This window comes from Pelobates fuscus, chromosome 9 (genome assembly GCF_036172605.1).
Source record: "Pelobates fuscus isolate aPelFus1 chromosome 9, aPelFus1.pri, whole genome shotgun sequence".
In the NCBI taxonomy this organism is placed as follows: domain Eukaryota; kingdom Metazoa; phylum Chordata; class Amphibia; order Anura; family Pelobatidae; genus Pelobates; species Pelobates fuscus.
The window spans coordinates 168,889,039-168,916,593 of NC_086325.1; the positions used below are offsets into that span (position 1 = coordinate 168,889,039).

At 46.1% G+C, this 27,555-nt stretch overlaps 1 protein-coding gene across 3 annotated transcripts in view; it reads left to right on the plus strand.

The window, feature by feature from the left end:
- The first annotated feature begins 376 nt into the window (after nt 1-376).
- CDK16 (cyclin dependent kinase 16) overlaps nt 377-27,555 on the plus strand; it is a 36,483-nt gene continuing 9,304 nt past the window's right edge. For 2 of the 3 annotated variants that reach the window (XM_063433063.1, XM_063433064.1), the window contains exons 1-11: nt 377-490; nt 10,515-10,650; nt 11,958-12,116; nt 19,023-19,153; nt 19,308-19,433; nt 19,676-19,732; nt 20,719-20,833; nt 21,246-21,340; nt 22,636-22,698; nt 23,535-23,658; nt 24,176-24,296. In XM_063433063.1, coding sequence (XP_063289133.1) covers nt 10,524-10,650; nt 11,958-12,116; nt 19,023-19,153; nt 19,308-19,433; nt 19,676-19,732; nt 20,719-20,833; nt 21,246-21,340; nt 22,636-22,698; nt 23,535-23,658; nt 24,176-24,296 — 1,118 coding nt within the window. In that variant the 5' untranslated portion in view covers nt 377-490; nt 10,515-10,523. The remainder of the gene's footprint in view (nt 491-10,514; nt 10,651-11,957; nt 12,117-19,022; nt 19,154-19,307; nt 19,434-19,675; nt 19,733-20,718; nt 20,834-21,245; nt 21,341-22,635; nt 22,699-23,534; nt 23,659-24,175; nt 24,297-27,555) is intronic. The other variant, XM_063433065.1, reaches the window with a different exon arrangement.

Below are 27,555 nucleotides of genomic sequence, written 5' to 3' on the forward strand. Positions count from 1 at the left end.
ATAGGACAGCACTGAGTGACACACACTGTATATCATAGGACAGCACTGAGTGATACACACTGTATATCATAGGACAGCACTTAGTGGTACACACTGTATATCATAGGACAGCACTGAGTGATACACGCTGTATATCATAGGGCAGATATTTGGATCCATAGATGTATTGGTAGAGGTGTATGAATAACGCAGAGACAGCAGTGGGCTCTGAGCTCAGGATAACAGGAGGAGGGTAGGCTGACACACACCCATGGCAGAGGCGGTGAGAGAGGGATAGCAGGGGGAGGGCAGGGAGGAGACAGCCTGGGTAGGGGCAGGGGGAGGGCAGGGAGGAGACAGCCTGGGTAAGGAGGGGGGCAGGAAGAGGAGGGCACAGGCTCAGTCTGGGGGGGAAGGAGGGGTTTCAGCACAGGAACAATGGCTGAGGATTACAGAGACCTGGCTGCTGGGCCTAATTCATGTCATTGACTCTCTGCCCTTCACAAACAGGGTGAGCAGCTTGGCAGGGTGTGGACAACAGGGCAGGGGCAGCACACTGTATGCTGGGAGCAGGGAACACAGCTGGGGTAACATGTTAATGGGGGGGTTAGTGACAGATTGCAAGGGGTGTATACAGGGATAGCTGGTACTATACAGAGATAGGATGCACTATACAGGGATAGCTGGTACTATACAGAGATAGCTGGTACTATACAGAGATAGGATGCACTATACAGAGATAGCTGGTACTATACAGAGATAGGATGCACTATACAGAGACAGCAAGGGGGTGTATACAGAGATAGGATGCACTATACAGAGACAGCAAGGGGGTGTATACAGAGATAGGATGCACTATACAGAGACAGCAAGAGGGTGTATACAGAGATAACTGGTACTATACAGAGATAGGATGTACTATAAAGGGATTGCTGGTACTATGCAGAGATAGGATGTACTATACAGAGGTAGGATGTACTATACAAAGATAGCTGGTACTATACAGAGATAGGATGTACTATAAAGGGATAGCTGGTACTATACAGAGATTGCTGGTACTATATAGAGATTGCTGGTACTATATAGAGAGGATGTACTATAGAGAGATAGGAGATCGCTGGTACTATACAGAGATAGGATGTATTATACAGGGATAGCTAGAGATAGGATTCACTACACAGAGATAGCTGGTACTATACCGAGATATGATTCACTATACAGAGATAGCTGGTACTATACAGAGATAGGATGTACTATACAGAGATAGCTAGTACTATACAGAGATAGGGTGCACTATACAGGGATAGCTAGTACTATACAGAGATAGGTTGCACTATACAGAGATAGGTTGCACTATACAGAGATAGGATGCACTATACAGAGATAGGATGCACTATACAGAGATAGCTGGTACTATACAGAGATAGGATGTACTATACAGGGATAGCTGGTACTATACAGAGATAGGGTGCACTATACAGGGATAGCTAGTACTATACAGAGATAGGATGCACTATACAGAGATAGCTGGTACTATACAGAGATAGGATGCACTATACAGAGATAGCTGGTACTATACAGAGATAGGATGTACTATACAGGGATAGCTGGTACTATACAGAGATAGGGTGCACTATACAGGGATAGCTAGTACTATACAGAGATAGGGTGCACTATACAGGGATAGCTAGTACTATACAGAGATAGGGTGCACTATACAGGGATAGCTAGTACTATACAGAGATAGGGTGCACTATACAGGGATAGCTGGTACTATACAGAGATAGGGTGCACTATACAGGGATAGCTGGTACTATACAGAGATAGGGTGCACTATACAGAGATAGCTGGTACTATACAGAGATAGGGTGCACTATACAGAGATAGCTGGTACTATACAGAGATAGGGTGCACTATACAGAGATAGCTGGTACTATACAGAGATAGGGTGCACTATACAGAGATAGCTGGTACTATACAGAGATAGGATGCACTATACAGAGATAGCTGGTACTATACAGAGATAGGATGCACTATACAGAGATAGCTGGTACTATACAGAGATAGGATGCACTATACAGAGATAGCTGGTACTATACAGAGATAGGATGCACTATACAGAGATAGCTGGTACTATACAGAGATAGGATGCACTATACAGAGATAGCTGGTACTATACAGAGATAGGATGCACTATACAGAGATAGGATGTACTAGTACTATAAAGACCGATATCGGTGAGAACCGGTAAATATAAATATATTTGTTAGAATGTACAGGAATAGAATAGTGATTTATGTTAAAATATACAGGAATGGCAGAGAGACGTGTGTATACGAATAGCAGAGTTTTTGTGTTGTGTGTTTGAAGAGTTGTATTATGAAGTGTGTTAGAATGTACAGGAGTAGCAGGGTTGTGTCTGTGGTTTATAGAATGTACGGGAGTAGCAGGGTTGTGTTTATGGTTTATAGAATGTACAGGAGTAGCAGGGTTGTGTTTGTGGTTTATAGAATGTACAGGAGTAGCAGGGTTGTGTTTGTTGTTTACAGAACGTACAGGAGTAGAAGGGTTGTGTCTGTGGTTTATAGAATGTACAGGAGTAGCAGGGTTGTGCTTATGGTTTATAGAATGTACAGGAGTAGCAGGGTTGTGCTTATGGTTTATAGAATGTACAGGAGTAGCAGGGTTGTGTTTGTTGTTTACAGAACGTACAGGAGTAGAAGGGTTGTGTCTGTGGTTTATAGAATGTACAGGAGTAGCAGGGTTGTGCTTATGGTTTATAGAATGTACAGGAGTAGCAGGGTTGTGTTTGTTGTTTACAGAACGTACAGGAGTAGAAGGGTTGTGTCTGTGGTTTATAGAATGTACAGGAGTAGCAGGGTTGTGCTTATGGTTTATAGAATGTACAGGAGTAGCAGGGTTGTGTTTGTTGTTTACAGAACGTACAGGAGTAGAAGGGTTGTGTTTGTGGTTTATAGAATGTACAGGAGTAGCAGGGTTGTGTTTGTTGTTTACAGAACGTACAGGAGTAGCAGGGTTGTGTTTGTGGTTTATAGAATGTACAGGAGTAGAAGGGTTGTGTTTGTGGTTTATAGAATGTACAGGAGTAGAAGGGCTGTGTTTGTGGTTTATAGAATGTACAGGAGTAGCAGGGTTGTGTTTGTGGTTTATAGAATGTACAGGAGTAGAAGGGTTGTGTTTGTGGTTTATAGAATGTACAGGAGTAGCAGGGTTGTGTTTGTTGTTTACAGAACGTACAGGAGTAGAAGGGTTGTGTTTGTGGTTTATAGAATGTACAGGAGTAGCAGGGTTGTGTTTGTGGTTTATAGAATGTACAGGAGTAGCAGGGTTGTGTTTGTGGTTTATAGAATGTACAGGAGTAGAAGGGTTGTGTTTGTGGTTTATAGAATGTACAGGAGTAGCAGGGTTGTGCTTATGGTTTATAGAATGTACAGGAGTAGCAGGGTTGTGTTTGTGGTTTATAGAATGTACAGGAGTAGCAGGGTTGTGTTTGTGGTTAATAGAATGTACAGGAGTAGCAGGGTTGTGTTTATGGTTTATAGAATGTACGGGAGTAGCAGGGTTGTGTTTGTGGTTAATAGAATGTACAGGAGTAGCGGGGTTGTGTTTATGGTTAATAGAATGTACAGGCGTAGCAGGGTTCTGTTTATGGTTTATAGAATGTACAGGCGTAGAAGGGTTGTGTTTGTGGTTTATAGAATGTACAGGAGTAGCAGGGTTGTGTTTATGGTTTATAGAATGTACAGGAGTAGCAGGGTTGTGTTTGTGGTTTATAGAATGTACGGAAGTAGCAGGGTTCTGTTTATGGTTTATAGAATGTACAGGCGTAGAAGGGTTGTGTTTGTGGTTTATAGAATGTACAGGCGTAGCAGGGTTCTGTTTATGGTTTATAGAATGTACAGGCGTAGAAGGGTTGTGTTTGTGGTTTATAGAATGTACAGGAGTAGCAGGGTTGTGTTTGTGGTTTATAGAATGTACGGAAGTAGCAGGGTTGTGCTTATGGTTTATAGAATGTACAGGAGTAGCAGGGTTGTTTTTGTGGTTTATAGAATGTACAGGAGTAGCAGGGTTGTGTTTATGGTTTATAGAATGTACAGGAGTAGCAGGGTTGTTTTTGTGGTTTATAGAATGTACAGGAGTAGCAGGGTTGTGTTTGTGGTTTATAGAATGTACAGGAGTAGAAGGGTTGTGTTTGTGGTTTATAGAATGTACAGGCGTAGCAGGGTTGTGTTTGTGGTTTATAGAATGTACAGGAGTAGAAGGGTTGTTTTTGTGGTTTATAGAATGTACAGGAGTAGCAGGGTTGTGTTTGTGGTTTACAGAACGTACAGGAGTAGAAGGGTTGTGTTTGTGGTTTATAGAATGTACAGGAGTAGCAGGGTTGTGTTTGTGGTTTATAGAATGTACAGGAGTAGCAGGGTTGTGTTTGTTGTTTACAGAACGTACAGGAGTAGAAGGGTTGTGTTTGTGGTTTATAGAATGTACAGGAGTAGCAGGGTTGTGTTTGTGGTTTATAGAATGTACAGGAGTAGCAGGGTTGTGTTTGTGGTTTATAGAATGTACAGGAGTAGCAGGGTTGTGTTTGTGGTTTATAGAATGTACAGGAGTAGCAGGGTTGTGTTTGTGGTTTATAGAATGTACAGGAGTAGTAGGGTTGTGTTTGTGGTTTACAGAATGTACAGGAGTAGAAGGGTTGTGTTTGTGGTTTATAGAATGTACAGGAGTAGCAGGGTTGTGTTTGGTTTACAGAATGTACAGGAGTAGAAGGGTTGTGTTTGTGGTTTATAGAATGTACAGGAGTAGAAGTGTTGTGTTTGTGGTTTACAGACACGCTCACTCACTGTCACACACACTCACTCACTGACACACACACTCGCTCACTGACACACACACTCGCTCACTGACACACACACTCGCTCACTGACACACACACTCGCTCACTGACACACACACTCGCTCACTGACACGCACACACTCGCTCACTGACACACACTCACCAATGTGGCTTAGTAGAGAAGTAAAAAAAGAGATTAAAAATAAGAAAAGGGCATTTAAAGCATTTAAATCAGAGGCATCCTATATAAGATATAAGGAAGCCAATAATGCTGGCAAAAAAGGCAATTAAAGTGGCTAAACTAGAAAATGAGAAATTGATAGCCAAAGAATGCAAAACCAACCCCAAAAGTACATCAATTCTAAAAAAAATAATAAAAAAAATGAAAGTGTAGATACACTGGAAACAGAGATAGTTCTGTTAGTTAATGAAGACCAGGAAAAGGCAGAAATTTTAAATAATTATTTTTCTTCAGTATATATTAATGTGGATCCCATGGCAAGAGATATGCAAATGATTGCTGCAAAAAACTTGCAGATAACTTGTGATTGGATGACTTGAGACAAGGTGCTACAGCAGGTAAAGAAAATTAATGTAAATAAAGCACGGGGGCCTGACGGTATTTACCCACTAGTATTTAAGGAGCTAAGTGGGGAAATAAGTGAACCTCTGTATTTAATCTTTCAAGATTATTTTGTTTCGGGTATTGTACCGGAGGATTGGAGGAAGGCAGATGTTGTTCCTATATTTAAAAAGGGTTCAAAATCCTTGCCTGGAAATTATAGACCTGTGAGCTTAACTATTGCGACTGGGAAAATATTTGAAGGACTATTAAGGGATAATATTCAGGAATGAATTCTGAAGAACTTTGTTATTAGAAATAATCAGCATGGTTTTATGAAACATAAGTCATGTCAAACTAATCTAATTGCATTCTACGAAGAAGTAAGTAGAAATATAGATCAGGGTGTTGCAGTGGATGTGATCTACTTGGATTTTGCCAAGGCATTTGATACAGTTCCTCACAATAGGTTAGTCTTCAAACTAAAAGAAATTGGTCTAGATGAATATTCTTGTTCTTGGGTAGAACATTGGCTTGAGGATAGAGTACAGTGAGTTGTCATTAATGGTAAATTTTCGGGCTGGACAAAAGTGGTAAGTGGTGTCCCTCAGGGTTCTGTTTTGGGACCGCTTCTATGTGTGTGTCAGTGAGCGAGTGTGTGTGTGTGTCAATGAGTGAGTGTGTGTTTAGGTGATCGGTCCCCCTCCAATCACATGGGTAAGGGGGTTTTACTCACCCTTTTCCCCCCACGCTGTGCTGGTCTTGCCGCAGCTGGCCCTGCCTCCTTGGCTGCGATCATCAATTTTGATGATCTCAGCCAATCCAATGCTTTCCTATAGGAAAGCATTGGAAGACTATTGCGCACGCGCAGCAAAACGCCAAGCTCTGCAATCAGCTTCTCCTCATGTATCTTACAACTACTTTAGTGTATCTCATCCTCCTTTTCCCCTTTGTGTGTCTCTTACTACCCCAGCCCCTTTGTGTGCCTTCTACTTCTCCCAGCTCCGTTGTGTGTGCCTCACCCCAGTGTGATGAGAGAATTAATTTATACAAGGGTGGCAAAGAGATTGGAAGATTAGAATGTACATGAATAGCAGACAGATGGAAAAATTAGAATGTACAGGGATAGCAGAGAGGTGTGGAGATTAGACTGTACAGGGATAGTAGAGAGGTGTGGAGATTAGACTGTACAGGGATAGTAGAGAGCTGGGAAGATTAGAATGTACAGGGATAGCAGATAAATGGGATTAGAATGTACATGATAGCAGTGAGGTGGGGAGTAGAATGTACAGGGATAGTAGAGAACTGGGAAGATTAGAATGTACAGGGATAGCAGATAAGTGGGATTAGAATGCACATGATAGCAGTGAGGTGGGGAGTAGAATGTACATGGTTAGCAGAGAGATGAGAAGAATAGAATGTACAGTGATAGCAGAGAGCTGGGAAGATTAGGGTGTACAGGAATAGCAGATAGGTGGGGATATTAGAATGTACAAGGATAGCAGATAGGTGGGGATATTATAATGTACAAGGATAGCAGAGAGGTGGGGAGATTAGAATGTACAGGGATAGCAGAGAGGTGGGAAGATTAGAATGTACAGGGATAGCAGATAAATGGGATTAGAATGTACATGGATAGCAGTGAGGTGGGTAGAGTAGAATGTACAGGGATAGCAGAGAGGCGGGAAGATTAGAATGTACAGGGATAGCAGAGAGACGGAAAGATTAGAATGTACATGGATAACAGAGAGGTGGGAAGATTAGAATATACAAGGATAGCAGATAGGTGGGGAGATTAGAATGTACATGGATAGCAAAGAGGTGGTAAGTTTAGAATGTACAAGGATAGCAGAGAGGTGGGATGATTGGAATGTACAGGGATAACAGAGATGTGGGAAGATTAGAATGTACAGGGATAACAGAGAGGTGGGAAGATTAGAATGTACAAGGATAGCAGATAGGTGGGATGATTGGAATGTACAGGGATAACAGAGAGGTGGGAAGATTAGAATGTACAAGGATAGCAGATAGGTGGGATGATTGGAATGTACAGGGATAACAGTGAGGTGGGAAGATTAGAATGTACAAGGATAGCAGATAGGTGGGATGATTAGAATGTACAGGGATAACAGAGAGGTGGGAAGATTAGAATGTACAAGGATAGCAGATAGGTGGGATGATTGGAATGTACAGGGATAACAGTGAGGTGGGAAGATTAGAATGTACAAGGATAGCAGATAGGTGGGATGATTAGAATGTACAGGGATAACAGAGAGGTGGGAAGATTAGAATGTACAAGGATAGCAGATAGGTGGGATGATTGGAATGTACAGGGATAACAGAGAGGTGGGAAGATTAGAATGTACAAGGATAGCAGATAGGTGGGATGATTGGAATGTACAGGGATAACAGTGAGGTGGGAAGATTAGAATGTACAAGGATAGCAGATAGGTGGGATGATTAGAATGTACAGGGATAACAGAGAGGTGGGAAGGTTAGAATGTACAAGGATAGCAGATAGGTGGGATGATTGGAATGTACAGGGATAACAGAGAGGTGGGAAGATTAGAATGTACAAAGATAACAGGTGGGAAGATTAGAATGTACAAGGATAGCAGATAGGTGGGAAGATTAGAATGTACAAGGATAGCAGATAGGTGGGATGATTGGAATGTACAGGGATAACAGAGAGGTGGGAAGATTAGAATGTACAAGGATAACAGAGAGGTGGGAAGATTAGAATGTACAAGGATAGCAGATAGGTGGGATGATTGGAATGTACAGGGATAACAGAGAGGTGGGAAGATTAGAATGTACAAGGATAGCAGATAGGTGGGATGATTGGAATGTACAGGGATAACAGTGAGGTGGGAAGATTAGAATGTACAAGGATAGCAGATAGGTGGGATGATTAGAATGTACAGGGATAACAGAGGTGGGAAGATTAGAATGTACAAGGATAGCAGATAGGTGGGATGATTGGAATGTACAGGGATAACAGAGAGGTGGGGAGATTAGAATGTACAAGGATAACAGGTGGGAAGATTAGAATGTACAAGGATAGCAGATAGGTGGGATGATTAGAATGTACAGGGATAACAGAGAGGTGGGAAGATTAGAATGTACAAGGATAGCAGATAGGTGGGATGATTGGAATGTACAGGGATAACAGAGAGGTGGGAAGATTAGAATGTACAAGGATAACAGAGAGGTGGGAAGATTAGAATGTACAAGGATAGCAGATAGGTGGGATGATTGGAATGTACAGGGGTAACAGAGAGGTGGGAAGATTAGAATGTACAAGGATAGCAGATAGGTGGGATGATTGGAATGTACAGGGATAACAGAGAGGTGGGGGGATTAGAATGTACAGGGATAACAGAGAGGTGGGAAGATTAGAATGTACAAGGATAGCAGATAGGTGGGATGATTGGAATGTACAGGGATAACAGTGAGGTGGGAAGATTAGAATGTACAAGGATAGCAGATAGGTGGGATGATTAGAATGTACAGGGATAACAGAGAGGTGGGAAGATTAGAATGTACAAGGATAGCAGATAGGTGGGATGATTGGAATGTACAGGGATAACAGAGAGGTGGGAAGATTAGAATGTACAAGGATAACAGGTGGGAAGATTAGAATGTACAAGGATAGCAGATAGGTGGGATGATTAGAATGTACAGGGATAACAGAGAGGTGGGAAGATTAGAATGTACAAGGATAGCAGATAGGTGGGATGATTGGAATGTACAAGGATAGCAGATAGGTGGGGAGATTAGAATGTACAGGGATAACAGAGAGGTGGGAAGATTAGAATGTACAAGGATAGCAGATAGGTGGGATTATTGGAATGTACAGGGATAACAGAGAGGTGGGGAGATTAGAATGTACAAGGATAACAGGTGGGAAGATTAGAATGTACAAGGATAGCAGATAGGTGGGATGATTAGAATGTACAGGGATAACAGAGAGGTGGGAAGATTAGAATGTACAAGGATAGCAGATAGGTGGGATGATTGGAATGTACAGGGATAACAGAGAGGTGGGAAGATTAGAATGTACAAGGATAACAGAGAGGTGGGAAGATTAGAATGTACAAGGATAGCAGATAGGTGGGATGATTGGAATGTACAGGGGTAACAGAGAGGTGGGAAGATTAGAATGTACAAGGATAACAGAGAGGTGGGAAGATTAGAATGTACAAGGATAGCAGATAGGTGGGATGATTGGAATGTACAGGGATAACAGAGAGGTGGGAAGATTTGAATGTACAAGGATAGCAGATAGGTGGGATGATTGGAATGTACAGGGATAACAGAGAGGTGGGGAGATTAGAATGTACAGGGATAACAGAGAGGTGGGAAGATTAGAATGTACAAGGATAGCAGATAGGTGGGATGATTGGAATGTACAGGGATAACAGTGAGGTGGGAAGATTAGAATGTACAAGGATAGCAGATAGGTGGGATGATTAGAATGTACAGGGATAACAGAGAGGTGGGAAGATTAGAATGTACAAGGATAGCAGATAGGTGGGATGATTGGAATGTACAGGGATAACAGAGAGGTGGGAAGATTAGAATGTACAAGGATAACAGGTGGGAAGATTAGAATGTACAAGGATAGCAGATAGGTGGGATGATTAGAATGTACAGGGATAACAGAGAGGTGGGAAGATTAGAATGTACAAGGATAGCAGATAGGTGGGATGATTGGAATGTACAGGGATAACAGAGAGGTGGGGAGATTAGAATGTACAGGGATAACAGAGAGGTGGGAGGATTAGAATGAGATGATTAGAATGTACACGAATAGTAGTACGAAAGTTTAAAATGTTCATGGGTAGATGAGAGGTGAGAAGATTAGAATTTACAGGAATTAATTCATTTACTGTGAGTTCTGTGATTCCACCAATTTATTCTTATTTCCACACCCAAACAATCCTCATAAAGTGTTGAGCCCCACCTGTCTGAGATTGATTGCTACCAAATTACTCGTGGCATGGCTCCTTAGCTCCAACATCCTCTCCGAGAGGGCTACCTTTACCTATAGTACCCAAGTACTTTCTTGTGTTTTGTTACTTTTTCCCAAATCGTTATGATTCTATTTCCTTTCAGCTGGAAACCATGGATCGGATGAAAAAAATCAAGAGGCAACTGTCCATGACCCTTCGGGGAGGACGAACAACGGAGAAAGGCCCTGGGGACCACTCCGAACCTATTGCATTGGAGGAGAACAGCAGCAGTGATAACGGTGAGCTCCTATCCCACTCCCTCATCACCTGATCATGAGGGTAAGGTGGGCAGAGAGGTGACAGCAATGAGGGCTTGTCTGAAGAGTGTAGGCAGATGTGGGTTGGTTGGATAAATTGGGTAGAGGCACAGAGTGTCGATGTTCTGCCAAGTATTTGGTGAAGAGGTTTTGTAGAAGAGGTCAAGGATTGGAGGAGGGTTGGTGAGAAATTAGGGAGACTGAGAACGGGAAGTTATCACTCTAGGCTGTGTGAATTTGGGTTGTAGAACTGGTGAAGACAGATTTTCGTGGTGGTCAGGTAAGTGGCACACGTTATACTATATACACCCAGATCATTATAGCCAAATTCCTGACTGGAGGGAGACAGGTGAGTGTTGCTTTGCATGTGGCTGAATAGGAGTAAAATCTGGGTGTTTTTCCGTCTATTTTTTGTTTGTTTCTTTTCCTTTGTTTCTTTCTCAGTTTGGTTTATTTTTTCCCCCCATTATCTTTCCTCTTGCTATTCCCCAACCCCTGCACTTTCCCTCCTTGTGAATCTATTATTACTTTCACCCTCGTCTTAATTGATTTGTTCATTTTTACTTTTTCCGCCCCCCTCCCCACCCCCACACTCCAACCTGCGATCCCTGCTTTGAATACGTGCTTGCCCTGACTTCTTTCATGTTCATGTATCGCCACCACTTCCTTCCTGCTCCCATCTTCCTCCGACTTCCTTCCTGCTCTTATTGTCTACGGACTTTCTCCTCCTATCTATCAATGACATTTTCTCTGCTCCTACTCCCACTTCCTTCCTTCTCCTGTCTTCCACTGAATTCCTGCTCTTACTTTAACTTCCTTCCTTCTCCTGTCTTCGACTGAATTCCTGCTCTTACTTCCACTTCCTTCCTTCTCCTGTCTTCCATTGACTTCTTACCTGCTCCTACTCCCACTTCCTTCCTGCCCTTATCTTCCAATTACTTTTTACCGGCTCCTATTCCCACTTCCTTCCTGCTGGTACTTCCACTTCCTACCTGCTCCTACTTGCACTTCCTTCCTGCTATCTTCCACTGACTTTCTGCTCTTACTTCCACTTTCTTCGTGCTCCTGTCTTCCATTGACATCCTTCCTGCTCATGATGTCCCTTGTCCTGCAATTGTTTTTTCCTCCTTGTTCTTCCAACTTGTCTCTGCTTTTGCCTCTCTAATTGGTCCCCATGCATGTCTTGTCACTACTGCTTTCCTGTTCTTGTCTTGCCCCTTACCTTTTTACCTCTTACCTGCTTTTGCCCTGCCTCTCCAATCTGCCCCTGCTCTTATCCTGCCCCTCAGAGCCCATCGTCAGAAATGGGAGAAGCCTTTCGTCCCACAGCATGCAATCCTTCCTGCACCACTACACAGCCAGCTCCTTTCAAAAGCCGCCCATTCCCAGACCTCACAGCGCCGTCTGCAGGAGTCTGAGCTCTTACCTGAACAGGAGCAGCAGACTAGGTACGTGTGCGCAAGTCGTTTCTCAGCCTCAATTTGTGTAAGCACTGCCGTGTGTGAGCATGAGTGAACACTGGCTTCAATGGTGTATGTGAATGCACAAACATATATGCACTGGCTGATAACATAGTTTGCACTGAAAACAGTGTTGGACATGTGTCGTTGCACTGTGTAGCTATATGTGTATAATGACCCTATCTGTTTGTGTATTGTGGCCCTATGTGTGTATTGTGTCCTTGTGGGTCTGTGTATAGTGGCACTCTGTGTGCAGTATGTGCTTTCAGGAAGTATGTGTGTCTGTCTATAGTGGCCCTGTGTGTGTATATAGTGATCCTGTGTGTGTGTGTGTGTATAGTGACCATGTGTGTGTATAGTGACCGTGTGTGTGCGTCTAGTGGCCCTGTGTGTGTGTGTGTGTGTGTGTATAGTGACCCTGTGTGTGTGTATAGTGACCCTGTGTGTATAGTGACCGTGTGTGTATGTGTGTATAGTGACCCTGTATGTGTAGTGATCGTGTGTGTATAGTGACCATGTGTATGTGTGTATATAGTGATCCTGTGTGTGTGTGTGTGTTGTGGCAGAAATGCCTCTGCCACGTGTTCTTGGAGGGGCCTGCTTGCCAGCCTCCTGCCAAAAGTCTATGGGCAATTTAAAAACGTATGTGATTTCTGTATTTTTGTACTCCATAAGGAGAGACCGACCGTTGGCCCTAATTCCCTGGAACTGTTTTGGGCATAGGACCAGTGCATGGTCAGTCAAAATTATGACTTCCATGGAAATCCCGAACCCCTGAACCGATCTGGGTGATTTTTGGATATGTTGGTTCCCCAGATCGGGGCTATCAGGGGATATGACTTTGTGGGGTTTCCATGTGTTTTAGGGGTACTTTTGGGGTATTGTTGTATTGCATGTTTTCTGTGCTTGGAGATAATTGGATTAGGTCAGATTAGATTAGCTTAGCTTAGTACAGTTCCTGATCCAATTATCTCCAAAGCACAGAGTAGGGATTGTCTTATTATGTATGGGAGTGTCCTGGATTTGAGAGCCAATGTAATTGTGTATTTGTTTCTACTGTGGTTTACTCTCTGGTCCAGGGGGGAGTTCCCCTTGCATGGGGACCTGTATATAAGGCCAGTTGTGGCTACCATTAAACAAGTTCCTGCCTACCCTTAACATAGAGTCTCATCTCATGTAACGGCACCCCAGGTATAGAAGGGGTTAACGCCGCCAAAGATGTTCCCTTTCCGAATACAAGATCAGCTATCGAACACTCCTAAGCGGCGAACAGGAAAACACACAAATAATCCCCCCCAAGTATGAGACGAGGCTCTGATTTGAGGGTCAAGAAGGAATCTCAGCATTCTGAGGGTTTATTGTCATATATGCAACTTTTCCCACAAGGTTACCACCCACGTGGTCTTGTGGAACAGCCAATCAAACACATTACAATACAGTCAGACCCTCCCAGTTAAGGCACACAAACCCTCCCTTCTGCCTGTGATATAATTACTGAACACAATGGACTAACTTAATTATCACAGGCAGAAAACATACAGTTTTCATACAGCATGGCTTTCCTACCCAAAACGGTTCCACAGATTTGGGCTGTGCGGACGGTCTTTTCCCCATAGTTCACATAATGTTCAAATGTCTTTTGAATGCACGAACTGGGCCATTCGTGCAAATAGCCGATGTAAAAAGTGGCGTTCGAATCCCGCCGAAGTGTCGAAGTTCCAAAGAAGGTAAGGTTCAGCGGTGTTCGCGCCGTTGTGTAGCCGATTTCAGTTCCATGAGCTTGACAGCAAAACACCGCTGACCGCGTTCGACAAAACAAGATGGCCTCCGCCATGTGTTTGATTATACGAACGGCGGCCACCCAGTGTTCGACCATTAACCTGCGGTTAACCACAGCTTCTGGGAGGTAAATTGCCTGCACACTCCACATGCAGGTGGTCCGGCTGTTCAGTTGTTTGTTCGGTAAATTCCATTTACCGAACCCCATGGTAACAAAGCATGAACAAAGTATTTGCACAGTCTGGGGACACAGTTTTAAAGAGGCATTGTTCCCAAAAGTCTCCATATGCCCCAATAACAGTTTTAAAGGGCCATACACCACAGGGCCATAATCCTGCTCTGGGGATTGCTATACTCCTTATACTCATCTGGGTTATAATCACTTGCTCTTGTAAGAGCACCCTGTTACACTCTGGAGTAGGAGAAGTCTGCCCTCTGGAAGCTGGATCCTGGTCTTGCATCCAGGGTGGGTGGAGGATGGCGAGACCCCAGCCAAGCTGTAACGATGGAAGTGGGACTACGGTGCTGATGGTGTCTAGTGGAGTGGTTGGAAGTACTCGGAGGTAGTAGGAAGCAGCAATTGGTGGAGGCACCCAGTTGGGGTGCCAGGTGGTCTGTCACATGTGTATAGTGACCCTGAGTGTGTGTGTATAGTGACCCTGAGTGTGTGTGTATAGTGGCCCTGAGTGTGTGTGTGTGTATAGTGGCCCTGTGTGTGTGTGTGTGTATAGTGGCCCTGAGTGTGTGTGTATAGTGGCCCTGAGTGTGTGTGTGTATAGTGACCCTGAGTGTGTGTGTGTGTGTATAGTGACCCTGAGTGTGTGTGTGTATAGTGGCCCTGTGTGTGTGTCTACGTATAAGCCGTGTAGAGCTTTAGTTGCAGTAATATCCCATAACTGCTTGCTTTTTTCCAATTTCCAGTGGAAAATCAAATAAATTGAAAGCCAACATTTGAGTCAGTTAATTTACGTTCTGGTTGAATTGCTGAATAATGTCAGACGTTGTCTCTGTAAAGTGTTCTTTTAAAAAACCCAGAGTGTTTATTATTAATGAGTTATATATAATAAGCTCTTTAACTATTAATAAATAAATCTCTGTACAGGCTTTACAGCACATGGTAAATTATTGCAGTGTATTATAACATGCCAGTCTGTACTGCCAACACATTACATGCTACGTCATGCCAGTCTGAACTGCCAACACATTACATGTTATGTCATACCAGTCTGAACTGCCAACATATTACATGCTACGTCATGCCAGTCTGAACTGCCAACATGTTATATTGATCTCCTTGTGACAGCTGGCATGAACTGAATACAATGCTTTATCGTTACGATGGGCAGACTGGCAGATGTACTTTCCTGTTCCTAACGCTAAGACATTTAACTAGTGGACAAACATTTAAAGGATCTCTATAGGGTCAGGAACACAAATATGTATTCCTGACCCTATAGTGTTAAAACCACCATCTAGCCCCCCTGGAACCCTCATGCCTCCATAAATATAGCAAAATCTTACTGTATTCAAGCAGGAAGCTGTAACTCTGCATGCTGTTTGCCTCAGAATAATAAGTAGTCTGCTGACATCATCAGAAGTGGTGCCCTGATCCAATCACAATGCTTCCCCATAGGATTGGCTGAGACTGACAAAGAGGCCGATCAGGGGCAGAGCCAGCATGATTCAAACACAGCCCTGGCCAATCAGCATCTCCTCATAGAGATGAATTGAATCAATGAATCTCTATGAGGAAAGTTCAGTGTCTGCATGCAGAGGGAGGAGACACTGAATGTTTGGATGCATTTTAGGCAGCCATGACCCAGGAAGGATCTCTAACAGCCATCTGAGGAGTGGCCAGTGAAGTTATCACTAGGCTGTAATGTAAACACTGCATTTTCTCTGAAAAGACAGTGTTTACAGCAAAAAGCCTGAAGGTAATGATTCTAATAAGCTGTAGTTGTTCTGGTGACTATAGTGTCCCTTTAATAACTGATGACAAGGAGGCTGGGGAGGGGCTGCAGGGTGATGGGTGGAGGTGTTCAGAGATGTGACTGATGGCTGGATGGGTTTTCCAGATACCCTGGATTCTATGGCAGTTTGATGAGCGTCTAATGGAGTGCGGCCACTTTATTTTAGGACCTCTACAGAGAGCTGCAAGGTATATACACAAAGGAATTCCCTACATCTTGATGGATAATTGCTCCCAGTACCCCACTAAATAGTTTCTTAAATCGCTCATTGAGAGCTCACTTTGCTCAGTGTTTGTACAATGAAAGGAGCAATCAGCACTGTGTGAGTGCTCTCCTCCAATCAGTTCTGTGTGAGTGCTCTCCTCCACTGGGTACTGTGTGAGTGCTCTCCTCCAATCAGCACTGTGTGAGTGCTCTCCTCCAATCAGTTCTGTGTGAGTGCTCTCCTCCATTGGGTACTGTGTGAGTGCTCTCCTCCATTCAGCACTGTGTGAGTGCTCTCCTCCAATGGGTACTGTGTGAGTGCTCTCCTCCAAATCAGCACTGTGTGAGTGCTCTCCTCCAATCAGTTCTGTGTGAGTGCTCTCCTCCAATGGGTACTGTGTGAGTGCTCTCCTCCAATCAGCACTGTGTGAGTGCTCTCCTCCAAATCAGCACTGTGTGAGTGCTCTCCTCCAATCTGTTCTGTGTGAGTGCTCTCCTCCAATGGGTACTGTGTGAGTGCTCTCCTCCAAATCAGCACTGTGTGAGTGCTCTCCTCCAAATCCACACTGTGTGAGTGCTCTCCTCCAATGGGCACTGTGTGAGTGCTCTCCTCCAATGGGCACTGTGTGTGTGCTCTCCTCCAATCAGTTCTGTGTGAGTGCTCTCCTCCAAATCCGCACTGTGTAAGTGCTCTCCTCCAATGGGTACTGTGTGAGTGCTCTCCTCCAATCAGCACTGTGTGAGTGCTCTCCTCCAATCAGCACTGTGTGAGTGCTCTCCTCCAATCAGTTCTGTGGGAGTGCTCTCCTACAATCAGTTCTGTGTGAGTGCTCTCCTCCAAATCAGCACTGTGTGAGTGCTCTCCTCCAATCAGCACTGTGTGAGTGCTCTCCTCAAATGGGCACTGTGTGAGTGCTCTCCTCCAATCAGCACTGTGTGAGTGCTCTCCTCCAATGGGCGCTGTGTGAGTGCTCTCCTCCAATCAGCGCTGTGTGAGTGCTCTCCTCCAATGGGCACCGTGTGAGTGCTCTCCTCCAATGGGCACTGTGTGAGTGCTCTCCTCCAATGGGCACTGTGTGAGTGCTCTCCTCCAATGGGCACTGTGTGTGTGCTCTCCTCCAATGGGCACTGTGTGAGTGCTCTCCTCCAATCAGCACTGTGTGAGTGCTCTCCTACAATCAGCACTGTGTGAGTGCTCTCCTCCAATGGGCACCGTGTGAGTGCTCTCCTCCAATCAGCACTGTGTGAGTGCTCTCCTACAATCAGCACTGTGTGAGTGCTCTCCTACAATCAGCACTGTGTGAGTGCTCTCCTCCAAATCAGCACTGTGTGAGTGCTCTCCTACAATCAGCACTGTGTGAGTGCTCTCCTCCAATCAGCACTGTGTGGGTGCTCTCCTCCAATCAGCACTGTGTGAGTGCTCTCCTCCAATGGGCGCTGTGTGAGTGCTCTCCTCCAATCAGCGCTGTGTGAGTGCTCTCCTCCAATCAGTTCTGTGTGAGTGCTCTCCTCCAATGGGCACTGTGTGAGTGCTCTCCTCCAATGGGCACTGTGTGAGTGCTCTCCTCCAATGGGCACTGTGTGTGTGCTCTCCTCCAATGGGCACTGTGTGAGTGCTCTCCTCCAATCAGCACTGTGTGAGTGCTCTCCTACAATCAGCACTGTGTGAGTGCTCTCCTCCAATGGGCACCGTGTGAGTGCTCTCCTCCAATCAGCACTGTGTGAGTGCTCTCCTACAATCAGCACTGTGTGAGTGCTCTCCTACAATCAGCACTGTGTGAGTGCTCTCCTCCAAATCAGCACTGTGTGAGTGCTCTCCTACAATCAGCACTGTGTGAGTGCTCTCCTCCAATCAGCACTGTGTGGGTGCTCTCCTCCAATCAGCACTGTGTGAGTGCTCTCCTCCAATCAGCACTGTGTGAGTGCTCTCCTCCAATCAGCGCTGTGTGAGTGCTCTCCTCCAATCAGTTCTGTGTGAGTGCTCTCCTCCAATCAGCACTGTGTGAGTGCTCTCCTCCAAATCAGCACTGTGTGAGTGCTCTCCTCCAATCAGCACTGTGTGAGTGCTCTCCTCCAATCAGCACTGTGTGAGTGCTCTCCTCCAATCAGCACTGTGTGAGTGCTCTCCTCCAATCAGCGCTGTGTGAGTGCTCTCCTCCAATGGGTGCTGTGTGAGTGCTCTCCTCCAATGGGTGTTGTGTGAGTGCTCTCCTCCAATCAGCGCTGTGTGAGTGCTCTCCTACAATCAGCACTGTGTGAGTGCTCTCCTCCAAATCAGCACTGTGTCAGTGCTCTCCTCCAAATCAGCACTGTGTGAGTGCTCTCCTCCAAATCAGCACTGTGTGAGTGCTCTCCTCCAAATCAGCACTGTGTGAGTGCTCTCCTCCAATCAGCACTGTATGAGTGCTCTCCTCCAATCAGCACTGTGTGAGTGCTCTCCTCCAATGGGCGCTGTGTGAGTGCTCTCCTCCAATCAGCGCTGTGTGAGTGCTCTCCTCCAATGGGTGCTGTGTGAGTGCTCTCCTCCAATGGGTGTTGTGTGAGTGCTCTCCTCCAATCAGCACTGTGTGAGTGCTCTCCTCCAATCAGCACTGTGTGAGTGCTCTCCTCCAATCAGTTCTGTGTGAGTGCTCTCCTCCAATCAGCGCTGTGTAAGTGCTCTCCTCCAATCAGTTCTGTGTGAGTGCTCTCCTCCAATCAGTTCTTTGTGTTCTAATACATTCAGTTGTGTCAGTGCTTTCCTTCACTCAGTTCTGTGTGTCCTGTTCCAGTCTGCACTCCTGCTGGCGGCACTGTGTGAGCGTCTCCTCCAGTCAGTCCTGTGTGTAGCGGGTCCACCAGTCTGTCTTACTTTCTAACACCCATTACCTAGCTCCTGCTGTTTGTATGATGGAATGGACCTGCCTGTCTTCTCCAATAATCATATGCCCTCTTTGTTCAGAGATTGTGCATGAAGATTTGAAGATGGGCTCAGACGGGGAGAGTGACCAGGCCTCGGGCTCCTCTGACGAGGTCCAGTCCCCTGTGCGCGTGCGAATGAGGAACAACGCCGCTCGCAAAATATCCACGGAGGTAAAGCTTCAAGCATGCTCTGACCCGATATACTCACCATGTTCTGAATTACTACTCAAACGCTGGTCACTCGGGGTCATCCACGCTCCGCTGTAGTCAGTATAAGACTTTGTACGTTGCACAATGCTAATTAGTCGTTTTACCTCCTCTGCAGGATATTAATAAGCGCCTATCCCTCCCTGCGGATATTCGCCTCCCAGAGGGATACCTGGAAAAGCTGGCTCTTAGCAGCCCCCCATTTGACAAACCTCTCAGCAGACGTCTTAGACGCGTTTCTCTGGTGAGCAGAAATTTATAGAACGCAAGGTGTGTGGCCAATGTAATGACTCAAGGGCTAAAGTTATTGTCAAAATTACATGAGATTGCAAATTTTAGATAGTTGGAGAACTTGGCCCTAAACATTTGCAATTCTGAGTTTAGTAAATAAACCCCATGTTTGCCTCACATGAGTATAAAGTTTCTGTGGTTTGTTAACAGTCGAGCAGAATGAGCTGATATTCTTGGTGTCTCTCTCTCCTGCAGTCGGAAATCGGTTTTGGGAAACTGGAGACTTACGTCAAGTTGGATAAACTGGGAGAGGTGTGTACCTTAAGGAAATAACCTTCAATCAAACTTAATATAACATATAAAGAGACTGGAGCCATGGCCTTTCAGTAATACTGTGTTAGGATTGTGAGTGACACCAAACCTCTTAATTGCCTTGATTTTAGTGGGTCTGTCCAAATTTTAGGGTCATGTCCTCCTTTTGGGGATTCTAGGACCATGCAATGAGCAGAGCACTGAAACAGTGCTTCCTGCGTGGTCCTCCTCAGTGAGTTGGCCTGAGTGGTTGAGGTACATTCATGCCAACCTGTCATTTATTTGGGTGAACCCAGCCCCCATTCAAGGCAGATCCACTTCTTTGGGCTGCACCAGTCATTGCCAGTGGCGTGATTCAAGTGGCGTGATTCAAGTCATTGCCTGCCCCCTTTTTGCTCTGCCCACTGGCATTCCAATTAACGGAACGCCAATGTTGGCGGGGGGGGGAGGGGGTGAATGTGAGATTATATGACTTTATATTATATGATGCTTTACATAAAATAGGAGATCACTAATCCAGTCCGGAGACCACTCCAAGTATTCATCCTGTGTTATCGGAGTACCAGGGGGATAAAGCCTTGAGCTGCGAGAAACTGATATAATGGCTGAATATTCCTATTTTTTACAACTGACTCCATAGATTGTCTCATTTCTGTAGAGAAGGGATAGGCAACCTTCGCCACTCCAGATGGTGCTGACTACATTTCCGATAATGCTTTTCCAGCTATAAGAGCATCAGGGGGGGACGGGGGGACGCAGAGTCAAACTCTCTATTTTATTTTTACAGGCTGGAGGGGGACCTTCTCCATATTTTATAATGGTTTGAGTAACCCCTTAAACCTCTCGTTCTTTTCCCGGTTTAGTGAGACAGGCAGTCTATTGCAATGGTCTGACTCGTATTGAAACGCAGCTCTTTAGAGAGGATCTTTGTTAGGGTGACCCTTCTCTCCATTTGGTTCTGTGTCTTAGTCTAACTGTCTTTTTAGGGAACCTATGCCACAGTATACAAGGGCCGCAGCAAACTGACCGAGAACTTGGTTGCTCTTAAAGAAATTCGCCTGGAACATGAAGAGGGGGCTCCGTGTACAGCCATTAGAGAAGGTGAGTACCCCTAGGGCACTGCAGAGGTATAAGTACCCCTAGGGTATCGGTATTATTAAATTCTGTATCAGTATTGTTAGATATTTTGTCACCCATTCATCATATGGTTGGTCCTTAGAACAGGTTATTAGAAATTATCTCAGTGGAGGGGCGCGCAGTGAGCCTGTGCCTGTATGACGCACCTTCGAAGGTGCATTATGGTATGTAATGTATTTTATTGCTAACTTGTAGAATAATAAACATATACCACACCACCTAGCATTGTACCTGGAGGACAGTCTGCATCCTGTGATTCTGACACCCACAGTAGTGCTGTATCCCCATAACAATACTCTGTCCCGGCTCTGAGATCGGTGGCACATGGCATTCTCTAACTTTACTCATCTATAATAATTTATTTCTTTTTTGGCAGTTTCTCTTCTGAAAGATTTAAAGCACGCAAATATTGTTACTCTCCATGACATCATCCACACGGAAAGGACACTCACGCTTGTCTTTGAATATTTGGTAAGTGAATAAAGGTATAACGGGGGTCTCTTGCTATAACGGTCCGTGTTCCGGTGCTGTCACTCAGTATCCGGCTGTAATATGACTGTGGTTACCATGGTGATGAGTGTTTGTTCTGGTGCTGTCACTCAGTATCCGGCTGTAATATGGCTGTGGTTACTATGGTGATGAGTGTTTGTTCTGGTGCTGTCACTCAGTATCCGGCTGTAATATGGCTGTGGTTACTATGGTGATGAGTGTTTGTTCTGGTGCTGTCACTCAGTATCCGGCTGTAATATGGCTGTGGTTACTATGGTGATGAGTGTTTGTTCTGGTGCTGTCACTCAGTATCCGGCTGTAATATGGCTGTGGTTACTATGGTGATGAGTGTTTGTTCTGGTGCTGTCACTCAGTATCCGGCTGTAATATGGCTGTGGTTACTATGGTGATGAGTGTTTGTTCTGGTGCTGTCACTCAGTATCCGGCTGTAATATGACTGTGGTTACCATGGTGATGAGTGTTTGTTCTGGTGCTGTCACTCAGTATCCGGCTGTAATATGGCTGTGGTTACCATGGTGATGAGTGTTTGTTCTAGTGCTGTCACTCATTATCTGGCTGTAATATGGCTGTGGTTACTATGGTGATGAGTGTTTGTTCTGGTGCTGTCACTCAGTATCCGGCTGTAATATGACTGTGGTTACCATGGTGATGAGTGTTTGTTCTGGTGCTGTCACTCAGTATCCGGCTGTAATATGGCTGTGGTTACTATGGTGAATAGTGTTTGTTCTGGTGCTGTCACTCAGTATCCGGCTGTAATATGGCTGTGGTTACCATGGTGATGAGTGTTTGTTCTGGTGCTGTCACTCAGTATCCGGCTGTAATATGGCTGTGGTTACCATGTTGATCAGTGTTTGTTTTGGTGCTGTCACTCAGTATCTGGCTGTAATATGGCTGTGGTTACTATGGTGATGAGTGTTTGTTCTAGTGCTGTCACTCATTATCTGGCTGTAATATGGCTGTGGTTACTATGGTGATGAGTGTTTGTTCTAGTGCTGTCACTCATTATCTGGCTGTAATATGGCTGTGGTTACTATGGTGATGAGTGTTTGTTCTAGTGCTGTCACTCATTATCTGGCTGTAATATACCTGTGGTTACTATGGTGATGAGTGTTTGTTCTGGTGCTGTCACTCAGTATCTGGCTATAAAGTGGTTGTGGTTATTCCGGTGCAGGATGTGTACCACGGCACTGTCACTTACAATGTAATATTTGCAGTTTTTACTCTACTGATGCAAACCTGTTCTTTTTTTTTTTCAGGATAAGGATTTGAAGCAGTATCTGGATGATTGTGGAAATCTAATAAATATCCATAATGTAAAGGTGAGGAGATGAAGGAGGATAGCGGTGGGTGTGTGGTGTGGCGGCCTACGCGCAGTGGACCCTTAGAAATTTCCCTTAGAAATTATAGCCCACTTGTGCCAATGAACAATTTCTAATAAAAAAAACAACATATTTCCTTTGTCTACATCCTTAACCCCTTAAGGACACATGACGTGTGTGACACGTCATGATTCCCTTTTATTCCAGAAGTTTGGTCCTTAAGGGGTTAAACAAATGCCATCCCTGGAAAGCTCTCTTCTGAGCGCCCACTCTGTACAAAGAGCACTCGAATCAGAGGTGGCTAGCCCAAGTTAGCTAGAAGTAAGGTTGTGACCAGGTCATGATAGTCCTTCGATCCGGCGCGAGTTCCATAGCATTTGGTGTGAAGTCCTGGTCACCTAAACTGATGGAGCTCCGTCATGGCCTGGGTATCGTTTAATGCCTCACCACGTCCTCTATGACCCCTCCAAATAGCGCTCCGATAGGTGACTCTGGGACCGAGAGCACCGTCAACAGAGTTCCTGAGGTGGCTCCTGGTCAGGAGCGCCGTACCTCTATGAGTTTTCTGATGGTCTGCGTTGAAAGGGCACTGGACTGGGAGGTACAGGCTGGAGGGGTAAATATGGTGATTATAGTCCTTTTTAAAGGGAGGTGGTGGTTGGGAGACATGTACCAGTCCTGGGTGAACGGGTGGCCTGTCACAGGTGGTAATAAGAGTGTGGAGGAAGAATGGCTGTGTGGAAATACTGTCAGGTAGGTAGTGGGTGAAGAAGAGATATGGAGCTCTATTGAACATGAAATCACGCCTTTTTTTTTTTACTTTGTCGTCTCCTCAGATCTTCCTTTTTCAGCTGCTTCGGGGGCTAGCCTACTGTCACCGACGCAAGGTGCTGCACAGAGACCTGAAACCGCAGAACTTGTTAATAAATGAGAAAGGAGAACTCAAACTAGCTGACTTTGGTGAGTCCGGAGTGGGCGCTGGGAGCGTGGCAGGGATACAGGGAGGAGTGGGCGCACGGAGCGTGGCAGGGAGTGGGCGCTGGGAACGTGGCAGGAATACAGGGAGGAGAGGGCGCTGGGAGCGTGGCAGGGAGACAGGGAGGAGTGGGAACTGGGAGCATGGCAGGGATACAGGGAGGAGTGGGCGTTGGGAGCCTGGCAGGGAGACCGGGAGGAGTGGGCGCTGGGAGCATGGCAGGGAGACAGGGAGGAGTGGGCGCTGGGAGCGTGGCAGGGAGGAGTGGGCGCTGGGAGCGTGGCAGGGATAGAGGGAGGAGTGGGCGCTGGGAGCGTGGCAGGGATACAGGGAGGAGTGGGCGCTGGGAGCGTGGCAGGGAGACAGGGAGGAGTGGACGCTGGAAGCGTGGCAGGGATACAGGGAGGAGTGGGCGCTGGGAGCGTGGCAGGGATACAGGGACAAGGATAAGCTGGGATTTCTTCAGGATTTTGTTTGTGTCATAATTGCTTCTTTTCCCAGGATTAGCTCGAGCAAAGTCCATCCCCACCAAGACTTACTCCAACGAGGTGGTTACCTTGTGGTATCGACCCCCAGATATCCTGCTAGGGTCTACAGAATATTCCACGCAGATCGATATGTGGTGAGATGAGGGTGTTGATGTTACCACAAGGGTGGGTTATAAGGGCATAAGAGCAGGGGGGTTTTATAAGAAAGGGTAATTTTTTTAACATGATGCTAGTGTGATAAGAACAAAGGATGAGGAGAGAGTACATGGTGGGGGTTGGTGTAGCTCTGTGTATACTGGGAGGGTTGGTGTAGTGCTGTGTATACTAGGAGGGTTGGTGTAGTGCTGTGTATACTGGGAGGGTTGGTGTAGTGCTGTGTATACTGGGAGGGTTGGTGTAGCGCTGTGTATACTGGGAGGGTTGGTGTAGTGCGGTGTATACTGGGAGGGTTGGTGTAGTGCGGTGTATACTGGGAGGGTTGGTGTAGTGCTGTGTATACTCGGAGGGTTGGTGTAGCTGTGTGTATACTGGGAGGGTTGGTGTAGCGCTGTGTATACTGGGAGGGTTGGTGTAGTGCTGTGTATACTGGGAGGGTTGGTGTAGTGCTGTGTATACTGGGAGGGTTGGTGTAGTGCTGTGTATACTGGGAGGGTTGGTGTAGTGCTGTGTATACTGGGAGGGTTGGTGTAGTGCTGTGTATACTGGGAGGGTTGGTGTAGTGCTGTGTATACTGGGAGGGTTGGTGTATGCTGTGTATACTGGGAGAGTTGGTGTAGTGCGGTGTATACTGGGAGGGTTGGTGTAGTGCTGTGTATACTGGGAGGGTTGGTGTAGTGCTGTGTATACTGGGAGGGTTGGTGTAGTGCTGTGTATACTGGGAGGGTTGGTGTAGTGCTGTGTATACTGGGAGGGTTGGTGTAGTGCTGTGTATACTGGGAGGGTTGGTGTAGTGCTGTGTATACTGGGAGGGTTGGTGTAGTGCTGTGTATACTGGGAGAGTTGGTGTAGTGCGGTGTATACTGGGAGGGTTGGTGTAGTGCTGTGTATACTGGGAGGGTTGGTGTAGTGCTGTGTATACTGGGAGGGTTGGTGTATGCTGTGTATACTGGGAGAGTTGGTGTAGTGCGGTGTATACTGGGAGGGTTGGTGTAGTGCTGTGTATACTGGGAGGGTTGGTGTAGTGCTGTGTATACTGGGAGGGTTGGTGTAGTGCTGTGTATACTGGGAGGGTTGGTGTAGTGCTGTGTATACTGGGAGGGTTGGTGTAGTGCTGTGTATACTGGGAGGGTTGGTGTATGCTGTGTATACTGGGAGAGTTGGTGTAGTGCGGTGTATACTGGGAGGGTTGGTGTAGTGCTGTGTCTGGGAGGGTTGGTGTAGTGCTGTGTATACTGGGAGGGTTGGTGTAGTGCTGTGTATACTGGGAGGGTTGGTGTAGTGCTGTGTATACTGGGAGGGTTGGTGTAGTGCTGTGTATACTGGGAGGGTTGGTGTAGTGCTGTGTATACTGGGAGGGTTGGTGTACTGCTGTGTATACTGGGAGGGTTGGTGTAGCGTTGTGTATACTGGGAGGGTTGGTGTAGTACTGTATATACTGGGAGGGTTGGTGTAGTGCTGTGTATACTGGGAGGGTTGGTGTAGTGCTGTGTATACTGGGGGGGTTGGTGTAGTGCATACTGGGAGGGTTGGTGTAGTGCATACTGGGAGGGTTGGTGTAGTGCATACTGGGAGGGTTGGTGTAGTGCATACTGGGAGGGTTTGTGTAGTGCATACTGGGAGGGTTGGTGTAGTGCATACTGGGAGGGTTGGTGTAGTACATACTGGGAGGGTTGGTGTAGTACATACTGGGAGGGTTGGTGTAGTGCTGTGTATCCTGGGAGGGTTGGCGTAGTGCATACTAGGAGGGCTGGTGTAGTGCATACTGGGAGGGTTGGTTTAGTGCTGTGTATCCTGGGAGGGTTGGTGTAGTGCATACTGGGAGGGCTGGTGTAGTGCATACTGGGAGGGTTGGTGTAGTGTTGTGAATACTGGGAGGGCTGGTGTAGTGCATATACTGGGAGGGTTGGTGTAGTGCTGGGAATACTGGGAGGGCTGGTGTAGTGCATACTGGGAGGGTTGGTGTAGTGTTGTGAATACTGGGAGGGCTGGTGTAGTGCATACTGGGAGGGCTGGTGTAGTGTATACTGGGAGGGTTGGTGTAGTGTTGTGAATACTGGGAGGGCTGGTGTAGTGCATACTAGGAGTGTTGGTGTAGTGCTGTGAATACTGGGAGGGTTGGTGTAGTGCATACTAGGAGGGCTGGTGTAGTGCATACTGGGAGGGCTGGTGTAGTGCATACTAGGAGTGTTGGTGTAGTGCTGTGTATCCTGGGAGGGTTGGTGTAATGCGGTGTATCCTGGGAGGGCTGGTGTAGTGCATATACTGGGAGGGTTGGTGTAGTGTTGTGAATACTGGGAGGGCTGGTGTAGTGTATACTGGGAGGGTTGGTGTAGTGCTGTGAATACTGGGAGGGCTGGTGTAGTGCATACTGGGAGGTTTGGTGTAGTGCTGTGTATACTGGGAGGGTTGGTGTAGTGCATACTGGGAGGGTTGGTGTAGTGCTGTGTATACTGCGAGGGCTGGTGTAGTGCATACTGGGAGGGTTGGTGTAGTGCTGTGAATACTGGGAGGGCAGGTGTAGTGCATACTGGGACGGCTGGTGTAGTGTATACTGGGAGGGTTGGTGTATGCTGTGTATACTGGGAGGGTTGGTGTATGCTGTGTATACTGGGAGGGTTGGTGTATGCTGTGTATACTGGGAAGGTTGGTGTATGCTGTGTATACTGGGAGGGTTGGTGTATGCTGTGTATACTGGGAGGGTTGGTGTAGTGCTGTGAATACTGGTAGGTTGGGGTAGTGCATACTGGGAGTGTTGGTGAATACTAGGAGGGCTGGTGTAGTGCTGTGAATACTGGGAGGGTTGGTGTAGTGTTGTGAATACTGGGAGGGTTGGTGTAGTGCATACTGGGAGGGTTGGTGTAGTGCTGTGTATACTGGGAGGGCTGGTGTAGTGCATACTGGGAGGGTTGGTGTAGTGCTGTGAATACTGGGAGGGCTGGTGTAGTGCATACTGGGAGGGCTGGTGTAGTGCATACTGGGAGGGTTGGTGTAGTGCTGTGAATACTGGGAGGGCTGGTGTAGTGCATACTGGGAGGGCTGGTGTAGTGTATACTGGGAGGGCTGGTGTAGTGTATACTGGGAGGGCTGGTGTAGTGCATACTGGGAGGGTTGGTGTAGTGTTGTGAATACTGGGAGGGCTGGTTTAGTGCATACTGGGAGGGTTGGTGTAGTGCTGTGTATACTGGGAGGGCTGGTGTAGTGTATACTGGGAGGATTGGTGTAGTGCTGTGAATA